General features: G+C 43.4%; 1 protein-coding gene across 1 annotated transcript in view; it reads right to left on the reverse strand.

Annotated features, from left to right (window-relative positions):
* The window catches only part of PLCB2 (phospholipase C beta 2), a 1,211,696-nt gene that overhangs the window by 595,502 nt on the left and 597,342 nt on the right, over positions 1 to 18,852 (reverse strand). The window contains exon 6 of the mRNA XM_069637528.1: positions 2,563 to 2,616. Within this exon, the coding sequence (XP_069493629.1) occupies positions 2,563 to 2,616 (54 nt within the window). The remainder of the gene's footprint in view (positions 1 to 2,562; positions 2,617 to 18,852) is intronic.

Here is an 18,852-nt window from a genome sequence, read left to right on the forward strand (position 1 = left end):
CCAATCTTCGTAGGGATTAGGCAGTCATTCCAGTACTTGGAAACACAGTTGTGAAACTTTATGGTGTTACAGACTGAAGTGCTGTGTTACTGAGCAGTTCTCTGGTTTGTTTACATTGGGCCTCATTACGAGACCGGCGGTAGCCGTGCCTGCCGCGGTATCATTTTTTTTCCAGCGCCCACGAATGGGCAATTACCGGGTCATTACGGCCCCCACCGGACCCGGTAATTGGCCATTCACGGGCGACGGAAAAAAATGCTCCCCATGGGAATGGGGAGGTCAGATGCACCATCACCATTCCTGCATGGTGCCGGTGCATCCAACATGCTCTGCTCGTGGGTGCCGGTACCCCGCCAGCTCAGACCTGGTGGGCGGGAAGGCACCCATGAGCAGAACTCGTAGTTTGCCGGTCCGTTGTTACTGGACAGGCAAACTTGTAATGAGTTTGTGCTCTGGCAATCTTGCTGGATGTCTCGCCTCTAGCCACAAGAGGATTATATATATATACATTCCCAAACAGAGCGACATGTTGCCATCTACTTTAGTCATATAGTCTGGCGAGTGGTTTATAGTGATCATTTCAAAAACAGTAATGTCGAAAGTCATTATTTCGCGAAAAAAAAATTTCGAAAAAAAAAAAGTTGCATTTTTTTTTCAATACTTTTTTTTTTCGAAATGGGGGGTTCTCCCCAACCCCCTCCTTTTTGTTAATTTTACCCATTTTTTATACTTACCAAAGTCAAAAAATACATATAATAAAACAATAATACATTCGACTTTTTTTTTTCGACATTATTTTTTCGACATTTTTGTCATTCAACATTATTTTTTCGAGATTATGACTGACCACCCTGGCGAGTTCCTAACAGCTGTGCCATATCTCTGCTGGTGGCAGCGATACAATAAATGAAGTCAAGTCAGGTCCAATGTTCATCTTTAATCGGCTGTAAGACAGAGAGAGTTGGTTTTGGGAGCATCATACAATCTCTGACTCGGAAATTATAGTCTGGGGGCCTTTGTAATACAATGTAATATATGAGCTCCTGGTGGTACTTGCATAGTTACACTTTCAGTGCACGTTTTGTTTGATACTTTGGCACTTGCTATATCGACAATACCCAGTGGAGAGCCTTTACTGTGACGTCATTGCATGTAGTGTCAGAAGAATCAGAACCTCAGAATCTAACACATACAAGCTGACTTCGAGGAAGCCTACTTTTAGCATGTTGTGGGTGAAAACATAAGCAGTGTACTGTGCTAATGGACACCGTGGGTTTATGATATAGAGAAAATAACTGCATGTTCATATCTAGAGATTGGTGTGACTGAAGCCAAATGTAAGGGTGATCTTCATTGGTAGATGTGTCCAGTTTAGCCATTCCACAGCATTCATCAGCTTGTCATCAGTACAGTACAAGTTCACATTAAGTGACACTCTAAACACTTCCTTCGTCCATTTTCACAATTTCAAATGGGGCCAACACAAAACATGTTTTTCAATTAGCTTGTACGGATCATACGTTTAGGAATCTACATTAACAGGGAAAAAACAACAACAAGCAAAGCAGAGAAAAATGACACAGATCCTTTAAGAAGGCATTAAAACCTCATTAGGTAGACTGTGGAAGGGGCATTTTGCAATAATTATCATTTTCTTCCACAATGTGAGGTGTGATCGCTGATACACCCTTATTACTCCGTTCCCAGCTCATTATGCATGTGCAAATCTTCAGAGAATTGTTTTTCCTAATTATAATCACACCTGGATGTGAAATTGAAACATACCAGTGAAATGTCCAGATATGTGTTTTTGGTTTAGCTGTGTCACCAGTTTACTGCAAGTATTACCTCCTGACACACACTTGACCTGAGATGATTCAGTCACAGCACCTGGGTTGTCTCTGAGTGCCATCATGCAGTGCTAGAGACCAGCAGGGTCTCCAGGGTGGCAGCAGGAGGCAGGCACCCGGGCAGTACAGATGCTCCCCTCGCTCTTCATCACCTGCCAATGTCTCGGTGCACTGATCTGCTGCTTCCTCACTCACCCTATGTGGCTTCTGGGACTGCTGAGCCATGGGCAGGCACATAATCCTCTTTTTTGTGCACCTTTTTGGAAACTGAAAGCGGTCTTGGAAAAAAAAGAAATTCTGAATTTCTGTCTTGTATGAAGGTAGATATGACTCACAGGTAATAGGCTGATTTACACATGACCTTTCCTTCAATGACCTGGCCTCCTACATCCTTATATTTTAATGTATGTGATTGAGGGTCCGAAGATGTTAGTAAACTTTCTGACCAGTGCCTTTGCTTTAGCCATTAGAGCATGCAGGATATATTCTGCACTGCTAAAAATTCAATTACATTGAACACTTGATTTATCTCTTGTTTTTCCTTTTATACTTATTAACTATAGTGTATTCCTGATACACATTTATTGTAGTGTTATTTTTGTGCTGGTGAAAATATGTCCTGAAATAAGTCCTGAAAAACGTTCTGTTTTTTTTTCTTAAAGGGTAAGGACTGGGCAAACTTGAAAAAACCTGAAAATACTTTCATACTCACTTTCGGACCGGGATCTTTCCCTCTGCATTGAGTTGTAATTTTAACTTGACTAATCTGTGAATAGAAACAGGAGGCATTTCATCACAGCGGTACAAATGTGGAGAAAATAACATTCACTAGAGAAAAAAAAGCAATAGAAAACAATCTAACCCACATTGGCCCCTCTATTGAAACTGAAAGCAATATTTCACCATATTTGTTTCAGAAACACTACCAAGTAGGTTCTCGATCTACCCATTGTCAACTTGCCATTTGAAACATGTCACAAGTTACAGTACTCACTCTTCAGGTGAACTCCTGCACACATATTTTACTGTGATTCCTTCAATTGCAGTATCTGCATTTATATAATGTCACCCCCTCCCTTCAGCATCCCTGCCCCCTCTGTCTTCTGGATTTTAACACATTAATTTAGGCTAGCAACCTACAATCGCCGAAATAATACATAACAAATATAAACGAAGGCCAACTGTATGCAATGTGGCATAAATGTACCTATTGTATTTCACTATAAACAGTTATCAATGAAATGCTTCAAGCCAGGCATCTATCTCAACCATTGGCAATATCCTTGGTTAGCATTCCATTCCACCTATTTTCAAGTAGTCTTTCATATAACTGAAGGGGATCAACCATAAGCACCATAGATCAATGCAGAGTGGAGTGCAGCCACACTGTCATCATTGCACAGGGAAAAGAGTTGCCCCTGACATGTTTCAGCCTGTTTCAGCTTCACCAGTGAAATGCAAGTGATTCCATTCCCACAACAATACTTGTAGTTCAGTGTGGCAAAAGTGGAGTCACAAATTCTGTACATGATCACAGTGTGGGTATACACTGATGGCACTTTAATGAATCACAACTGAAAATACATTTCTGAGTGAAGCATAATGTCTATTTAATAGGGTGCCTGAAGAAGTGGGTAGACTAGAAACAGGCAGCATACGCATTACATAAAGGCTGGACATGACACAGTTGATACGCTTTCTGAAATACTGAAAAATACGAGTAACACTGTTAAAGAATATTTCACATAATGCTGCCTGATAACGAACATTGGCCTAAGCGCATTCGCATTGCACTGAGAATCACATTTAAATTAACCTGAATAAGGCTGACTACGCCGCCATTTTAGAATCATCCGCCATGTTGTTTAACTCCTGTTTTTGCCTCATGTTAAAATTTGTGTTTTCAGCTGCAGCAGGGAAAAATGAACTGTGCACTGTGTCAACGCAGATAAACATGTTGTGGCTGCTGAGAGTAGATTGTTTTCCTGAACTAAGAAACCTTGGAGCTAAACTAGGGTTGAACAGAACAGTAATTTAGATGTTGTCTGTACCAATACAATAGTGCAAACAGTGAACAGAATGGTGAATAGCTAAAACCGTGTACCTTTGCAGAAATCTTTGTGATCCATCCTTGAAACTGGACTTACTTTAAGCTTGAAAACAAATGTTACCATTGTGCTATGTGTGCAGAAAAACATGTCTATTGTTTGAGGAAAACATTGATTTTGTATTAGTTATGTGAACTGGCTACGAACCCTTAATTAATATGTAACTCGAAAATGGGCTGCACGATGTAACCGGGATTGTGGCCAAGTGTATATAAACCAATGACTTTGTAATGTCCAGCACTCTCCCGACTCACAGTGTCTGCTGGTTCACAGTGTGAGGCACTGAGATCCAGATAGCTATCTGTCCAAAAAAACTGTACATGTACTTCTGAACTCGTGACTGGTGTATTTCATCTTTGGTGGTACGAAGCCTCGATATTTCTTTGGTCTTTCAGATGGTGCCCAAATAGGGACCCCCAAGATTGATGTCACAATGCTGAACAAGAGACATGGCTACCGGACTGGGATCGGAGAGTGAATCAGCCCTTGCAAAACGAGATGCAACTCCTCATTAGTACTGCATGATCCGATCCCTGGACGGTGAGCAAGCGGTGTAGGAAGACATTGTGACGAGGGTCCCCATGTCGAGGCCAGTTTCAACTAAATCGCCAGCCACGACGATCCTTTGAAATCCGATCGGACCCTTTTGCATTTGAAATCAGGTGAGTCGTGCTCCGATTCCTAAGAATCCTGATATTGGTTGCAGATTTGCACTTGCAAGTACAAACGACGCCAGGTAACACCAGTAATCCTGACATGCCTGGGAAATTGTCATCCTGTTTCAGGGTATTATTCCAAAGGGATAGACAATCTTTGGGACAAGGCCAACCGGCGCCACCCTTTGGGTCGCCTGCTTGTTTAATGTACTGTAACTATGGCCTAGGAGTTATTGTATTTAATTAAATTTGGCAGAGACAGACTAGAAATGTTTCTGAACTTCAGTGGCCAGTTTTGGGCAGTTTCAAAATTGCCTTCATAGAGTATTTAGAATCGATATTGTTGAAAAAAAGGCTAGGCCTGCAGCATTTGATGCAATTAAAGATTGGAGAAAGGAAGCCATGCAGCAACTTAAAAGTAAAGAAAAAAATGCACTTAGACACATGACAAATGCTGAAAAAGCACTATTGCATGATCAACAGAAACAGTCAGAATCTATTAGAAGTATGGATAGGGCTTTTTCACTTGATGTGCAAAAGATATATCCGTCTCAGGAATTTCATACCTCAGATGAGTTTATTAATAAATTGTTAAATGAACATAGAAATGTTTCCACTGCACCTCCTCCTTATGCGCCTCCCCCCGTTGTTGTACCTCCTCCCATTGTAGTTCTTCCTCTTCCTGTTATTGTTCCTCTTCCTGTTGTTGTTCCTCCTACTGCACCCACTTTTGCTGACAGTTGCCGTCCCCATAATTCTGTCTGCACCTCCAGCGGTATTGCCTTTGTTACCTATTGCTTCCTTACAGAGTGGTTCTGCTCGACCTCTGGTAGTTGAGGGGGTCGGAGTTGATTCAAGAATAGTAACTTGTGGCACAGTATCCACAGCTAGAAAAAGACAATTGCATATGTGGGCTAAAAAGTACATTGAAGAGGGCAATGAGTCAGCTGTTTTAGTTGTGATTTCTGTCCAAGGGGATATTCCTGAACAGACTATTTTGATAGAATGGATGGGAACACATTTAGCTGATATATGGAGGGATTAGACGGACATGAATGTCCCACAGGGGGTGAGGGATTTGAATGTCCTAGCCGCTCAATGGACACTGCAGAGAAAGTACATGAGCATGTTGAGAAGGTATTTGAGTTTAAAAGGGAGTAAGATCGGTTACAGAAAGATGAAATGGATGGTAATTGATGGGAAGCTTCATACGTGCATAAGCAATTTCTTTCTCCATTGAAACCAATGAGTGAAGAAATACGTGTTTGCCCAAGAGACGCTCTTAGATGGATTTTGTATGTTTCAATTTCTCCCATTGAAGTGCATGACACGTTTAGTCAGTATTCTCCACCAATGCAAAGGAAAGTCTTATAGGTGATGGTAGAGTATCTACAAGATGAGTTTATGAAGAGAAAGGTTTGTTGTCCCGCAGATTTAATGGTCATTTATAAGAGCATTTTCGCCCGATACTGCATTAACTACTTTGTCTCTTGATTTAGCTTTGTTGCTTAATAAGCGTTCAGATTTGCCTACTGTCATGATGCCCACTCCCGGGGAGCCGTTTCAAGCCCTGCGTCCCCGAAAGCGGACATCCAGTCCCCAAGGAAGGACCCAGCAACCCCATATAGGGGCCCTTTGGACAGTGTCCTGGCGCCTATGGCGCCAGGCTCATAAAAGACATCAGTCCTGGCGCCATAGGCGCCAGGCTCATTATGGAAGTGCTTGGGTGCACTTACCTGATGCAGACCATGCTGCTGGATCCCGGCCTCCTTGAGGCCTGAAAGGAACTACTTTACCTGTGGGACTAATTTACCATCCGGGCGTGGTCGGGGAAGGATACATACCTGATTGGAGGAAGGATACATACCTGGAACTTCTTTCAAGGCTATTTAAACCCCACCCGAACAGCCACACGTGCTTCGCGTTGTTCTGCATCTAGCAGCTGGACGCTCACCGTGTCTGCTCCTGCATCCTGACTTCTGCCACGCCTGCCAGCATCCTGGATCACCTGCAAAGGAAGAGAAGAAGAGAACAGAAGAAGGAAAAGTCCTTACCTGCTAAATCCGCATCCCGGAGACATCTCACCGACAATCCTGAAAAGGAAGACTTTTATTTAAAAGCTCATCGCGTCGATCGCTGCAGCGCCGCATTCCACTCACCTTTACAGGGCGCCTCCATGTTCAGCAGCGATCATCTGGATTCGCAGTCATGCCCCAGCGCCTAGGGAGAAAAAGACCAGAACAAAAGGTGAGAGAGAGAAGGGAATAAGGAAAGCTAAATCTCCATGTTAAGACTTACCTGTTGATTCAATCCCTCTTCATTTCGGGTCCGCGCCGCATCCTGGCATTTCCGGACCCCGGCCCGTAAGGGGAAAAAAAGACATCAGCGTTAATGAGCGAATGAAAAGACATTACCAAAAAACGCTCATTAAAGACTTACCTGATTTCTACAAGGATTTCACCTCTCATTTCGGGTCGGTGCCTGTTCCCCGGCATTCCGTACCCCGGCCCCTATGGGGAAAAAGACACTAGCATTAGTACATTAATGCGTGGACACAAGGGGAACCTCTTATTAAAAAACTTACCTGGAAGCCAAGCAAGTTTGGTTCTCACCAATCCGAAAATCCAGTGAAGTAACTGGATACCAACGCGCCCCTGCATCAGAAGCAGGATGGAGAGCTCGTCCTTCCAGACCCTAAGGTGAGACGCTACGAGGAATCACAGAAGGGTTTCGAGGAGGATGAGAGGGGAAAGTGGGAGGCTGATTGCATTACCCCGCAGACAGTTAATCCCCTATTTTCGCCTACAGAAGGATACTTCTGCGAGCCAGACAAGCCAGATTTGGGGGGCCCGGTCCAGTCCGTCTTCCGAACCCTGCGCATCACCTTAGAAGAGGTCACAACAGCGCGAACCAGGCCAGCACCTCCGTGGGAGTCAGGTGAGCGTTACACCTACTTTACAATTGCTGATGAGGGCGGTTCCCCCGACATTTGTTCCGAAAGTAGAAATTCCAGCTAATGCAGCAGCAGGAACACCTGCCACTACTATTGAAGCACATTATGTCTCACAGTTTGTTCATGTCCCATTTTCTAGACAGGAAGTGAATACCATTAGACAAACAATTCCAGATATTAGAAAGAATCCAACAGGATTTTATAAAGAAATTGAATCTGTCTTGCATTCGTTAGTTTTCACACTGTGTGATATAGATTTTTTGTTTCCCATGATCCTACCTGCTGATTTATGGAGGCAGATTAGAACTGTAGACGATCAGGCAGTGATTGGTGATACATGGGATAACTTTGTACGAATAGATGGGGAAAGGAATGCCGGTGAAAAACCGCCGCAAGTGATCCCGATGTTGCCAGATAGAATAGTAGCTAAATTAAAAACTCTGGTTCCTGAGAAAAGAATCATATGGGATAACTTACAGGTTGCATACAATTGAAGTCAGAGGGTGCAACTGAGTATTTTAATAGAGTTGAGCAAGTATTTTCAGATTTTAGTAGTCAAAACTTGAGTACAGGTCAGGAAAAAGGCTGTTTGTAGACAAGTTTGTGTGCGGATTGTTGCCTGAAATCCAATCACAGATTATGACTTCTGAAAGCGCTTGTCAAGCGAAATCACAATCTGAAGTATTATATATGGCTCAGTACTACGAAAATCGAGTTAATACAGAGAAGGAGAAGGTGGAAAAGAAGCAGGGAGATATGAAAAATAAAGTATTATTGCAGCAGACTGCTAGAGGAGCCAGAGGTGGGAATACACAGTTTAGAAGCCAGTTTACACCACAGGTGCAAATGTGTCCTGTACAAATGAACCAGTGCGCATATTGTAGACAGGAAGGCCATTGGAGAGCACAATGCCCAATCCTTCAGCAGAGATCGAATAATACATATGGTATCATGAGTAGACGATCCAGAGGCCGTCCTGGGATAGGGGGTCCTGGTAGAAATCATTTTGCTCAGAATCAACAGACACCTTCACAAGATATTCAGCAACTAAGTGTTAATAGTGAGAACATTTTTGATAATCCTTCAACTGTCTATTTTTCTGAGGATCTTACATTTGATGATATACTGTTCCATTAGGACAGCCCGAAGCAGAGTCTGGAACCGGTACCTATTCCCGTCGATCAGAGGGAAGAAGACTGACACCTGAACGGATACAAAGAATCTCTAGTATTTCTGTCCCAAATACACAGAAAGAGGTTAGAGCTTTAATAGGCATGGCTTCATACTGTAGACAGTGGATCCCGACTTTTTCATTAATGATAAAACCTATGTTGGCACTGACAAAGAAGGACATTTCTTTGCCTTTACCGTGGAACATGGATTGCCAGAATGCTTTTGATCTTCTCAAGGCTGTGTTGTGTTCAGGACCAGTTTTGGGCACACCAAATTACGAAAAGATCTTTGTGTTGTATGTGCATGAATGTGAAGGATGTGCTTTGGCTGTTTTAACACAGGAATATACGGGCAAGAATAGACCATGCGGTTATTTTTCCTCCATGTTAGACCCTATTGCATGTGCTTTGCCGAGATGTTTTTCGAGCTGTAGCTGCTGCTGCATCTGTGAAACAAAGTGAGGGTGATGTTTTAGGTCATTCTTTAATCGTGATGGTACCCCACTACGCAGATTTTCTATTAAAAAGAACACAGAGATGATTGCGTTAACTAGAGCCTGTGAGCTTTCTCAAGGGCTTAGTGTGAATATATACACTGACAGCCAATATGCCCACATGGTAGTTCACAACTTTGGTTGACTATGAGTTGAGAGAGGTTTCTTGACCTCGCATGGTAGAAAGATTCAGCATGGCACCTTAATAGTTTGGTTATTTTCAGCACTTGTGCTTCCTACACAATTAGCAATAATGAAATGCGCCGCACATCAGAAAGTGACAGATGATGTAGGAAAAGGAAAAGCTTTTGCTGACACTATAGCTAAACAGACTGCCACTGATTTGCATTCAAAGATGTATGTGTTAGATTCAACAAAAGGGATCACTGACACTTGTATGATAGATGAAGGAATTGGACGCTATTTTAGATTAAATCAAACAGTGGGCTGAAGGTCCAGCGGGTCTAAATGATGAGGGTTGTTGGGTGGATAGTGAAAAGCAAAGATCGATGCTACCCAATGCCTATGTTACTGCTATGGTTACCATGGCTCATCGTCCAACACATATATGTGCCAAAAATATTTTCAAACAGTTAGATCCTGTCTAGTACAATACTAATATTCAGAAAACTGCTGAGCATTTTGTCTAAAATTGCATGATATGCTTGCAACATAATATTGGAAAAGGAACGGCGACACCGAAGGGTAGTTTTGGTCCCCCCTCCAATCCTTTTGAGGTTGTACTTTTTGATTTTATTGAGATGGAGAGTTGTCAGAATTATAAATATGTTTTAGTAGTCATCTGTGCTTTCAGTAAATGGGTTGAAGCTTTTCCACTAAAACATGCCACAGCAATGTCAACGACAAAAACTATGCTTAAGGAATATTTTCCTAGGTTTGGCTTGCTGAGAGCCATTTGGTCTGATAATGGTCCACATTGTATTGCTGCTGTCATCTTGCAAGTATGCGCGGGATTACAGATCGATAAACAGTTACATTCGGCCAGGCACGCTCAGAGTGCTGGACTTGTAGAACGGCACAATGGAATACTAAAGAATACGATAGCAAAGGTGTGTGCACATAGTAATTTGAAATGGCCCGACACTTTATCAATAGCTTTATTATCAATGCGGATGACTGCACAATCAAAGACAGGGCTCTCCCCCTATGAGATTGTCATGGGGAGACCAGCCAATATATGGAACATTCCAAAACCCACACAGTTGAAAAACTTTGAATAGCCACTTCTGTTTGACTACTGTGATCAGTTAACTCAAAACTTGTATTTGATACATCAACAGGTGCGAGCAGCCCTCCCAGTAAAATACGAGGGTTCAGGTCATCGACTCCGACCTGGCCAGTGGGTCCTGCTGAAAATCATTGAGAGGGGCTCCTGTCTTGCACCGCGTTGGAGGGGACCACATCAAATCCTTTTGGCCACGCAGACCGCCGTACGAGTGACTGGGAAAAAGTACTGGATCCATGCAACACATGTGAAGAGGATTTCTTTTCCTCTGCCCTACGACAAAGGAGAGGAGAAGGGAATTGGTGATCTTGACATTCACGATGAGCCTGCAATCGACACCAAGGGTGTCACGAAAATCCTTCCTGAGCCCGTGGGGCCTGGGGAGATTGTTGCTTCTTCTTCAAATTCTTCTTCACCGTCGATCGATCTTGCTTCTGCTTCTTCACTTTCTTCAGGAAACGATGACATTTTGTTCACCGACCATTCCGTAACTGGAGTCTCAAGGTATGATTTGCGACCACGGAATCGAATTCAGATTTAGAGTTGCTGACATTTACGTTAAAAAAAAAAATGTAAATAGGATAGGAAAGTGCAGCTAGGCTGTACCCACAAGAAACCACTGTTGAGCCAGTTCCTCATCATTCCTCTGCTGCATCAAATAAAAGGCAGGGACCGGCAAAGTTGCCTTCAATCAACATAGGCCACGTGGTCAGGGTCCACCGACGGATGAACTAAAAAAGCCAAACAGTGAGGCTTCTTAACGGACACTGAGAAACAATGCCCATTTTGAAAGCCACTCCCTCCTAAAAAGGATGCTGGTCACTTGTTTGATGATGAATCTGCCCATCAAGGGTCATGGTCCCTGAAGACCAAATGGTTACTGTTTGCATTAGCAGTATTTATTATAATTGTAGTGACAATTGGGTTTTGGTATCTAGAAAACGCACATCTGCTTGATGTTTTGTTACCAAGTGCAAGTATCTCCACTGTGTCTCCACCTTACGTGCATTTGTACACTCTTCCTCCACGAGACCTCCAACATAGAGAGGGTTATCATAATAACACTCTTTTGATAATAATGAATGCAACCCATGCCATTCTAAATAGGATAAACTGCTGGATCTGTTCGCATTTGCCTCAACATGGGGAAAAGGGACTGGGGTGGTATATACATCCTCTTCCTTTAACTACTGCCTTTTATGCTTCACTCAGGGCATTATTCTTTGGCCGTTGGAATGATAGTGTCACTGGGAATTTTGACGAGACTAATCTTAATGAATTTGAGAAATGAGTTTTAAGTCCTCTATGATGTTCTTTGTTTGCAAATAGGAGCAAGCTAATTGTTGCTTCTATTAGGCCTTCTGACAGACAATCTAGACCTTTTCAATCATTGATTTCCTTTAAGATTGCTCCCGTAGGCAATAGGGATGCAATGCCTCCTTCCTATACCATCAATTATACCCAAACTCTGTTCCATTCTGCATACAAAGGGAAGATTCTCAACCAATGGGTACATTTGAGGGATGTACAAATATTGCTGTTTTAACTAGTGAGGATAGACCTTTGTATGTAGGAGATCCTGTTTTCTTTGTTTGCGGCAATGAGGCATATCCATGGGTACCCAGGGACAGGGAATGTACTTGTTATTTTGGTATATTTTTACCAGGAGTAAATGTTCCCACCACCGTGAAATCTCTAAAATTCGTCCCAAACGGGATGGGGATGGTGATACTCCTTCACAAGTCTTGGGTGATTTTGTCAAATCCTTCGTGCCATTCTGGGGACAGTTAATTATTTCTGAAGATATTGGGAGATTGGCAAGGGTACTGGAGAAAACCATCAATAAGACCACTGACATTTTGTATAACATGACGCTAGAGCAAAGGGCTGTTAGATTAGTGGCTCTCCAAAATAGGATGGTGCTAGACATCATTCTAGCTGAGCGTGGTGGGGTATGCAAAATGGTGGGATATGCATGTTGCGTTTTTGTACCTGATTCCTCCCCCACCATATTTAAGGTGATTAAGTATTTACATGTCTTAAGTACTGAAGTATATGTTCCAGAGGGAAACTGGGATATTAAAACATGGTTCTGGGACGTGTTGCAATCTTGGGGTTGGAAAATCTTTGCAGTCTTAATGGTAATCCTTGGACTTATATTGTTTTGCTGTTGTTGCATACAATGTCTGCCTGTCATTTGTTCTATGATAGGAGGAAGTTGTACACAGGCAATAGGTAGACTAGAACCCAAGACACATATGCCCGGGAAATTTTTTAATGCCTTAGTAATGCAGGATATTACCATCACGGAGTTAATGGCGATTAATGTCTCCAAAAATAGTGATTCGGGATGTTCAGACGATGATACATGGCCTTCGGATGATGCTAATGTATAACGCTCTTGGCTTAGGCCAAAAGGAGGGTTCGTTAAAGTATATTTCACATAATACTGCTGTCATGATGCCTACCCCGGAGCACCAGGACAGGCCCAGCACCCCCGGGAGCAGGCATCATGCCCTCGGGTAAAAGCCCAGCGGCCCCTAATAGGGGCTCTTTGGACTATGTCCTGGCGCCTTTGGCGCCAGGCTCATGTTGGACATCAGTCCTGGCGCCATAGACGCCTGGCTCATAAAAGAGGGTGTTTGGTGCACTTACCTGACGCAGACCATGCTGCATGAAGCCTCAAGCCAAATGAGGCTTAGGAGGGACTATTTTATCAAAGGAACTATTTTACTTGGGTGGGGACCGTGGAAGAATACTTACCTGGAACTTCTTCCAAGGCTATTTAAACCACGCCCGGACTGCCACACGTACTTCGCGTTGCTCTGCATCTAGCAGCTGAACGCTCACCGTGCCTGCTCCTGCATCTTGCCTCCAGCCACGCCCGCCTCGATCTTGGGATACCTGAAAGGAAGGAAGGGAAGAGAAAAGGTGAAAACCAAGAACTTAATCTAATTTCCTACCTGTCTCCGGAATCATCACGCCAGCGATCCTGAAGATAGACATTCTTTAAAAGCATTGCGCTACTTGTAGCAGCGCCGCGCATCACTCACCTGCCTCGTGGGCTCTTCACTATCCACCGCGACCTTCTGGGCATTCCACCACATCTCTGCACCTGCAGGGGAGAAGAAATGACAAAAGGTGAGCAGGAGGAACAAATGAGGAAAGCCTGATTTTCTGTCACAAGACTTACCTGGCCATATTTGACGGAACCACTCCTCATTTCGGGTCGGCGCCACTTCTTGGCCTGGTACCGCACCCCGGCCCCTAAGGGGAAAAAAGAAAGACATTACTAGAGGGATTCAAAGACATTTAAAGGGATCATTTTATCACGAACTCACCTGAGTTTATCTCCGGCAATATCCCTCGAAGCATCACTTCCACTCTGCACCTGAAAATAAGGACAGATCGCAGGTTAAGAAAAGCAAACAAAGAGAAGACTCTACTCTGGAACTTTTTAAACTGCATACTTACGGCGTTTCGCCTTCTGAAACCAGTGAAGTAACTGGTCAAATATGCGCCCCTGCACCAGAAGCAGGATGGAGAGCTCATCCATTCAAACATTAAGGTGAGCCTTGATTGGGGATTTCGGAGGTGGTCAGAAAAGAGCAAAGGGGAGGTGGGAAGCAATCACAATACTCTGCAGTCAGTTAATCCCCTTTCTCCACCTACAGAAAGATTTTTCTACGGGCCAGACAAGCCAGATTTGGGGGTCCAGTTCAGTCGGTGTTTCGAATCCTGCGCATCACGCTTGAAGAGGTCACAGCAATCCAGACCAGGTCAGCGCCTCCGTGGGAGCCAGGTGAGCTTACAACTGCCTGATAATGAACATTGGCCTAAGCGCATTCGCATCGCACTGAAAATCGCATTTAAATGAACCTGAATAAGGCTGACTACGCACATTTTAGAATCATCCGCCATTTTGTGTAACTCCTGTTTTTGCCTCATGTTAAACTTTGTGTTTTCAGCTGCAGCAGAGAAAAGTGAACTTTGCACTGTGTCAATGCAGATAAACATGTTGTGGCTGCTGAGAGTGGATTGTTTGTCCTGAACTAAGAAACCTTGGAGCTAAACTAGAGTTGAACTGAACAGTAATTTAGATGTTGTCTGTACCAATAGCGTCATCCTCGTGCAAACAGTGAACAGAATGGGGAATAGCTAAAACCGTGTACCTTTGCAGCAATCTTTGTGATCCTTCCTTGAAACTGGATTTACTTTAAGCTTGAAAACAAATGTTACCATTATGCTATGTGTGCAGAAAAACATGTCCAGTGTAGGAGGAAAACATTGGGCCTCATTCCGAGTATGGAGGTAATCATGGCGCTATTTGCGCCATGACTACCTCCCATACCGGTACCGAGTCCGCCCTGGTTCAATGGGGACTCACCGGTCCATTCTGATCTTGGAGGGACCGGTAAGTCCCCATTGAAAAAAACATTCCCCATTCCCATTTCAGCCCCCATAGGGCTCAATGGGAATGGGGAAGTAACTAATAACGGTACTGCAATTTGTGGTACCGTTATTAGCTCTCTGGTCCCTTAGCGACTCCCGCTAAGGGCGCCTGGTTAAACCAGGCGCCCATGGCGGGACCCGCTAAGGGACCTCGTAGTAGGGCACAAAGGGATTACCGGCACTGATGTCCTTAACGGTGCCCGGTATCCCTTTGCGCCCTACTCAGAATGAGGCTCATTGATTCTGTATTAGTTATGCGAACTGGTGACGAACCCTTAATTAATATGTAACTCGAAGATGGGCTGGACGATGTAACCGGGATTGTGGCCAAGTGACTTTGTAATGTCCAGCACTCTCCCCCCTCAGAGTGTCTGCTGGTACACACTGCGAGGCGCTGAGAGCCAGATAGATATCTGTCCAATAAAACTGTACATGTACTTCTGAACTCGTGACTGGCGTATTTCATCTTTGGTGGTACTAAGCCTCAATATTTCTTTGGTCTTTCAACACCATGGTAAAATGAGCAATATTTGAGTTAGTTACAATTCCGACTAAAATAACATTTGCTGTAGTATTTTACTAATACGTGTTGTTCAGAAAGTTAAATATAACTACAGTGCAGGACAAAAAATACGTTTTCGACTCCAATGTATAAAAATATTTATTTGAATATGCAAAAAGAATTGTCTGTGGGCTTAGGCTTTAAAAACATCAACAAAAATATGTTTTGAGTATAAGCTGGCCAATGTAAAAAATGTTGCATGCTGAAAAAGATAGCCATGCAAACTTATTACTGGAAACCATAAATGCGGCTGACCCCTAAAAAGCTACTACCACACCGATGTTTGAAAGGTGAAAAAGCTTATATTGAAAAATACATCTGTGTACACTGCGATGCTGGCAGGCAAGCAGTGGCCTATAGTAGAAAAAAGGCACAAACACCATGCCTTTGAATAAGAAATGATTTCCAAGAAACCAACTGACTCCCTGTGAATCTGTCCAATAAATGTGAATGCCTTTACTATTCAAAAGAGCTGACACACCTTATTAGTACACAATTTTAATTATTGTACCAAACAGCCAAAAAGCCGACACGTGTTTCGACCTTGCATAAAAGGTCTTCCTCAGGGATTACAAATTATTTATTCCTGTTTCCTTTTTATGTGTCAAATTAAACCATCCCAAGGACTGAAGTTCAATTTTTTTAAAAAATATTTATTTTATTAACATTTTCTTGCAACAACAAACACTTAAATCCAATAGCATTAATACATGTTTCAATGTGTTCACATTTATCCCCATTACTCCCCAACCCTACTTCCCTGAGCTGTCTGTTTATTAAATTTGTATTACATCACACTTCCCCGGTTTCATCGAGCGTTCATCGGGTTTCATCCACCTTCTCTTCTCAATTGCTCAAGTTCAAATCTAGTTCCTATATCTTGTGGTATTCACAACCCCAAAGCTAGTTCCTGCTTTTGGTAGATGTAAATTATATAAGGCTTTTCCAGTACAGCCACTCCCCGAAGATAGGGTTCCAGGAGCTGGCGGCATCCCGCGTGTCAATGGGCCCATTGACACCTGGGATGCCGCCAGCTCCAGGAACTCCAATTTGTCTTATGCTTCATGTAGGAGATGATCAAGGGATTCACCCTTACTGCAGCAAAATCAATTTGCCTGCGGAGGATGTGGAACTTTCCTTTCAATTCTAGTTTAACATCCTTTACCCTCTAACTCCCAAACTGGCCAAAACAACCTATTGAAAGCGGTCCTTACCTTCAAGTGAATCAGATCCAGAGGCTGTGTATGACTCTATCACAAGGTTTAACGAAAATAAAAGAAAGTAGAGGTCCATCCCTCTTTAGGATGCACAGCATGCATAATATATTTAAGCAGTAAAGACCGACGAGGACTGCTTTACTGACTGGTTACGGGCAAGGACCAAAGTTAGAAGCCCGAGTGAAGCAAATGCCTTACTATGAATGCTAGGGTGTTACCAACTGGTTAAGCCTCCCTTCGAGCAACAAATCACATTTAAAAAATATATAAAAAAGGACATCCTGCACGGACATAGGACTCCATTTTCTATGTCCACGGCAGTGGAGGCAGGTGGCGTGCGAAGCAGCAGGCCAGCACGTAAGTGGGATCTGTGGGTGATGTAAGGGGAGGGAGGAGCTGTGTAGTCAGGCATTGGGCGTGTGGGAGTAAGGGAAGGGAGTGCAGGGACAGATGGAGGTCGAAAGGGGCCAGAGCGGAGAATGGTGATAGCTTCAGAAAATTGTGGCTTGTCAGAGAGCTGCTGGTGGCCTGCATGAAATGCAGACTTTTTTTTTTCTTTTTATTTTGGTTGGCTGAAGATATCAACCTTACAAAATTATTCACATTACACCATACATTTCTGTTTAGACAATTAAAAGAAATTCATCAATACATATTAATGGTCAACATCATGATCATTACTCACAATAACATAAAATCACATGCAGATATAAGCAAAGCAGTAAAAAAAAATTGATATTTTTTTTTTTTTGCAGACTTTATCACACAGAAAAGTCTGCATTCATGGTGCCACCGGATTGGCTCGCAGATGCTAATTATGAAAACAACGCAGTGCATGTAAAAAGAAGGTTGATGATCTTAACATGTGCGGGTTATTGAAGTATCACTTAAAATACACATATTTATTTTGACTCTGGTTATCATTGACTTAAACACTGCCATAGCAGAGGACATTTCTGGGGTGGAATTAGTATTAGAATAAACTATGTGACACAAAGGTCATTTTTGTTCTTTCTTCAAACAACGGTTTTACCTCATATGTGGAGAAATCGACTGCCACGTGCCAAAACAATATAAAGTGCAAGGGCGGTTCGGGTGTGGCACTGTTACCCAAGCATGCTAACTAGGAAAGATGTATGGTCTCACCGGAAATCAAGGAGCACTTACCCGAAGCAGGATTTGCAAAACCAACTATGGAAGTCTCTCTTATAGTCCCAGATAGATACTTTAACAATGAGCTGTTTCTTTAGAGTCACACATGTAGGACCATTTCAATTGCATTTGGCAGTCCCCTCAGAGACGAAGGCCATGATCTGTTCTGTCAGTTAGAGCCGGATGTTACATGGGCCTGAGTAGGAAATGTAGACGTAAAAGTAATGCATAATGCTTTAAAGTCTCAATTTTCCTCTCTGTCCCACTTTGTGTGCTCTATCAGTGCTTTTCATGTTTTGCTTACATGAGAGTTTCACGAAGGAATAAAGCACATGGATTCCTATTGAGTCCACCTTGCTTCAGGACCTGCTGAAGAGCAGGTGGATTTCCTAGAACTCCATTCATAAAGGTCACCTGCAAAGCTCATTTTCAGGCAGCGTTTACTTCTTCACAATACAGGGAGGAAAACTGAAGAGTATGATATGATATGATGATATGATATGGCATTTGTAACGCGCGTATACACAAGTGTTTCAAGGCGCAACGCGGCGGGGGGGACAAGGGGAGACAGACAACGATCCAACTAGGCCAGGTGTCATTCAGATCGTGCAAGTGCAAGGGTAGAGGGGAAGGGAAAAGTGCATGGGGGAAAGGGAGAGAGGAAAGTGCAGTACAGGGTTATTAGCATACAGCATACAGGATAAATAACAAGGGCCAGCTGGTGGCAAGTGCGAGGTAAGTGCAGACAAGTGCTGGGAATGGGGGCTGTAGGGATACAGACAGAGTCCCGTAGTGCAGGGGTTGCCAGGGAGGCAGTGCAGGGGAGAGTGGCTGGGCCAAGGACCGAGAACGGTGAGTGGCCCAGTTGCAGATTCAGTGCAGTTTCAGTAGTATTAGCAGGGGAGAGGGGGAGAGAAAGCGGAGGCAAAGAGGAAGGTTTTGAGGTGCTTCCAGAACCGGAGATGGTTCTCCTCAAGTTTCAGGGAGGCA

This window comes from Ambystoma mexicanum, chromosome 14 (assembly GCF_040938575.1).
Source record: "Ambystoma mexicanum isolate Mex_15411 chromosome 14, UKY_AmexF1_1, whole genome shotgun sequence".
NCBI classification, from domain to species: Eukaryota; Metazoa; Chordata; class Amphibia; order Caudata; family Ambystomatidae; genus Ambystoma; species Ambystoma mexicanum.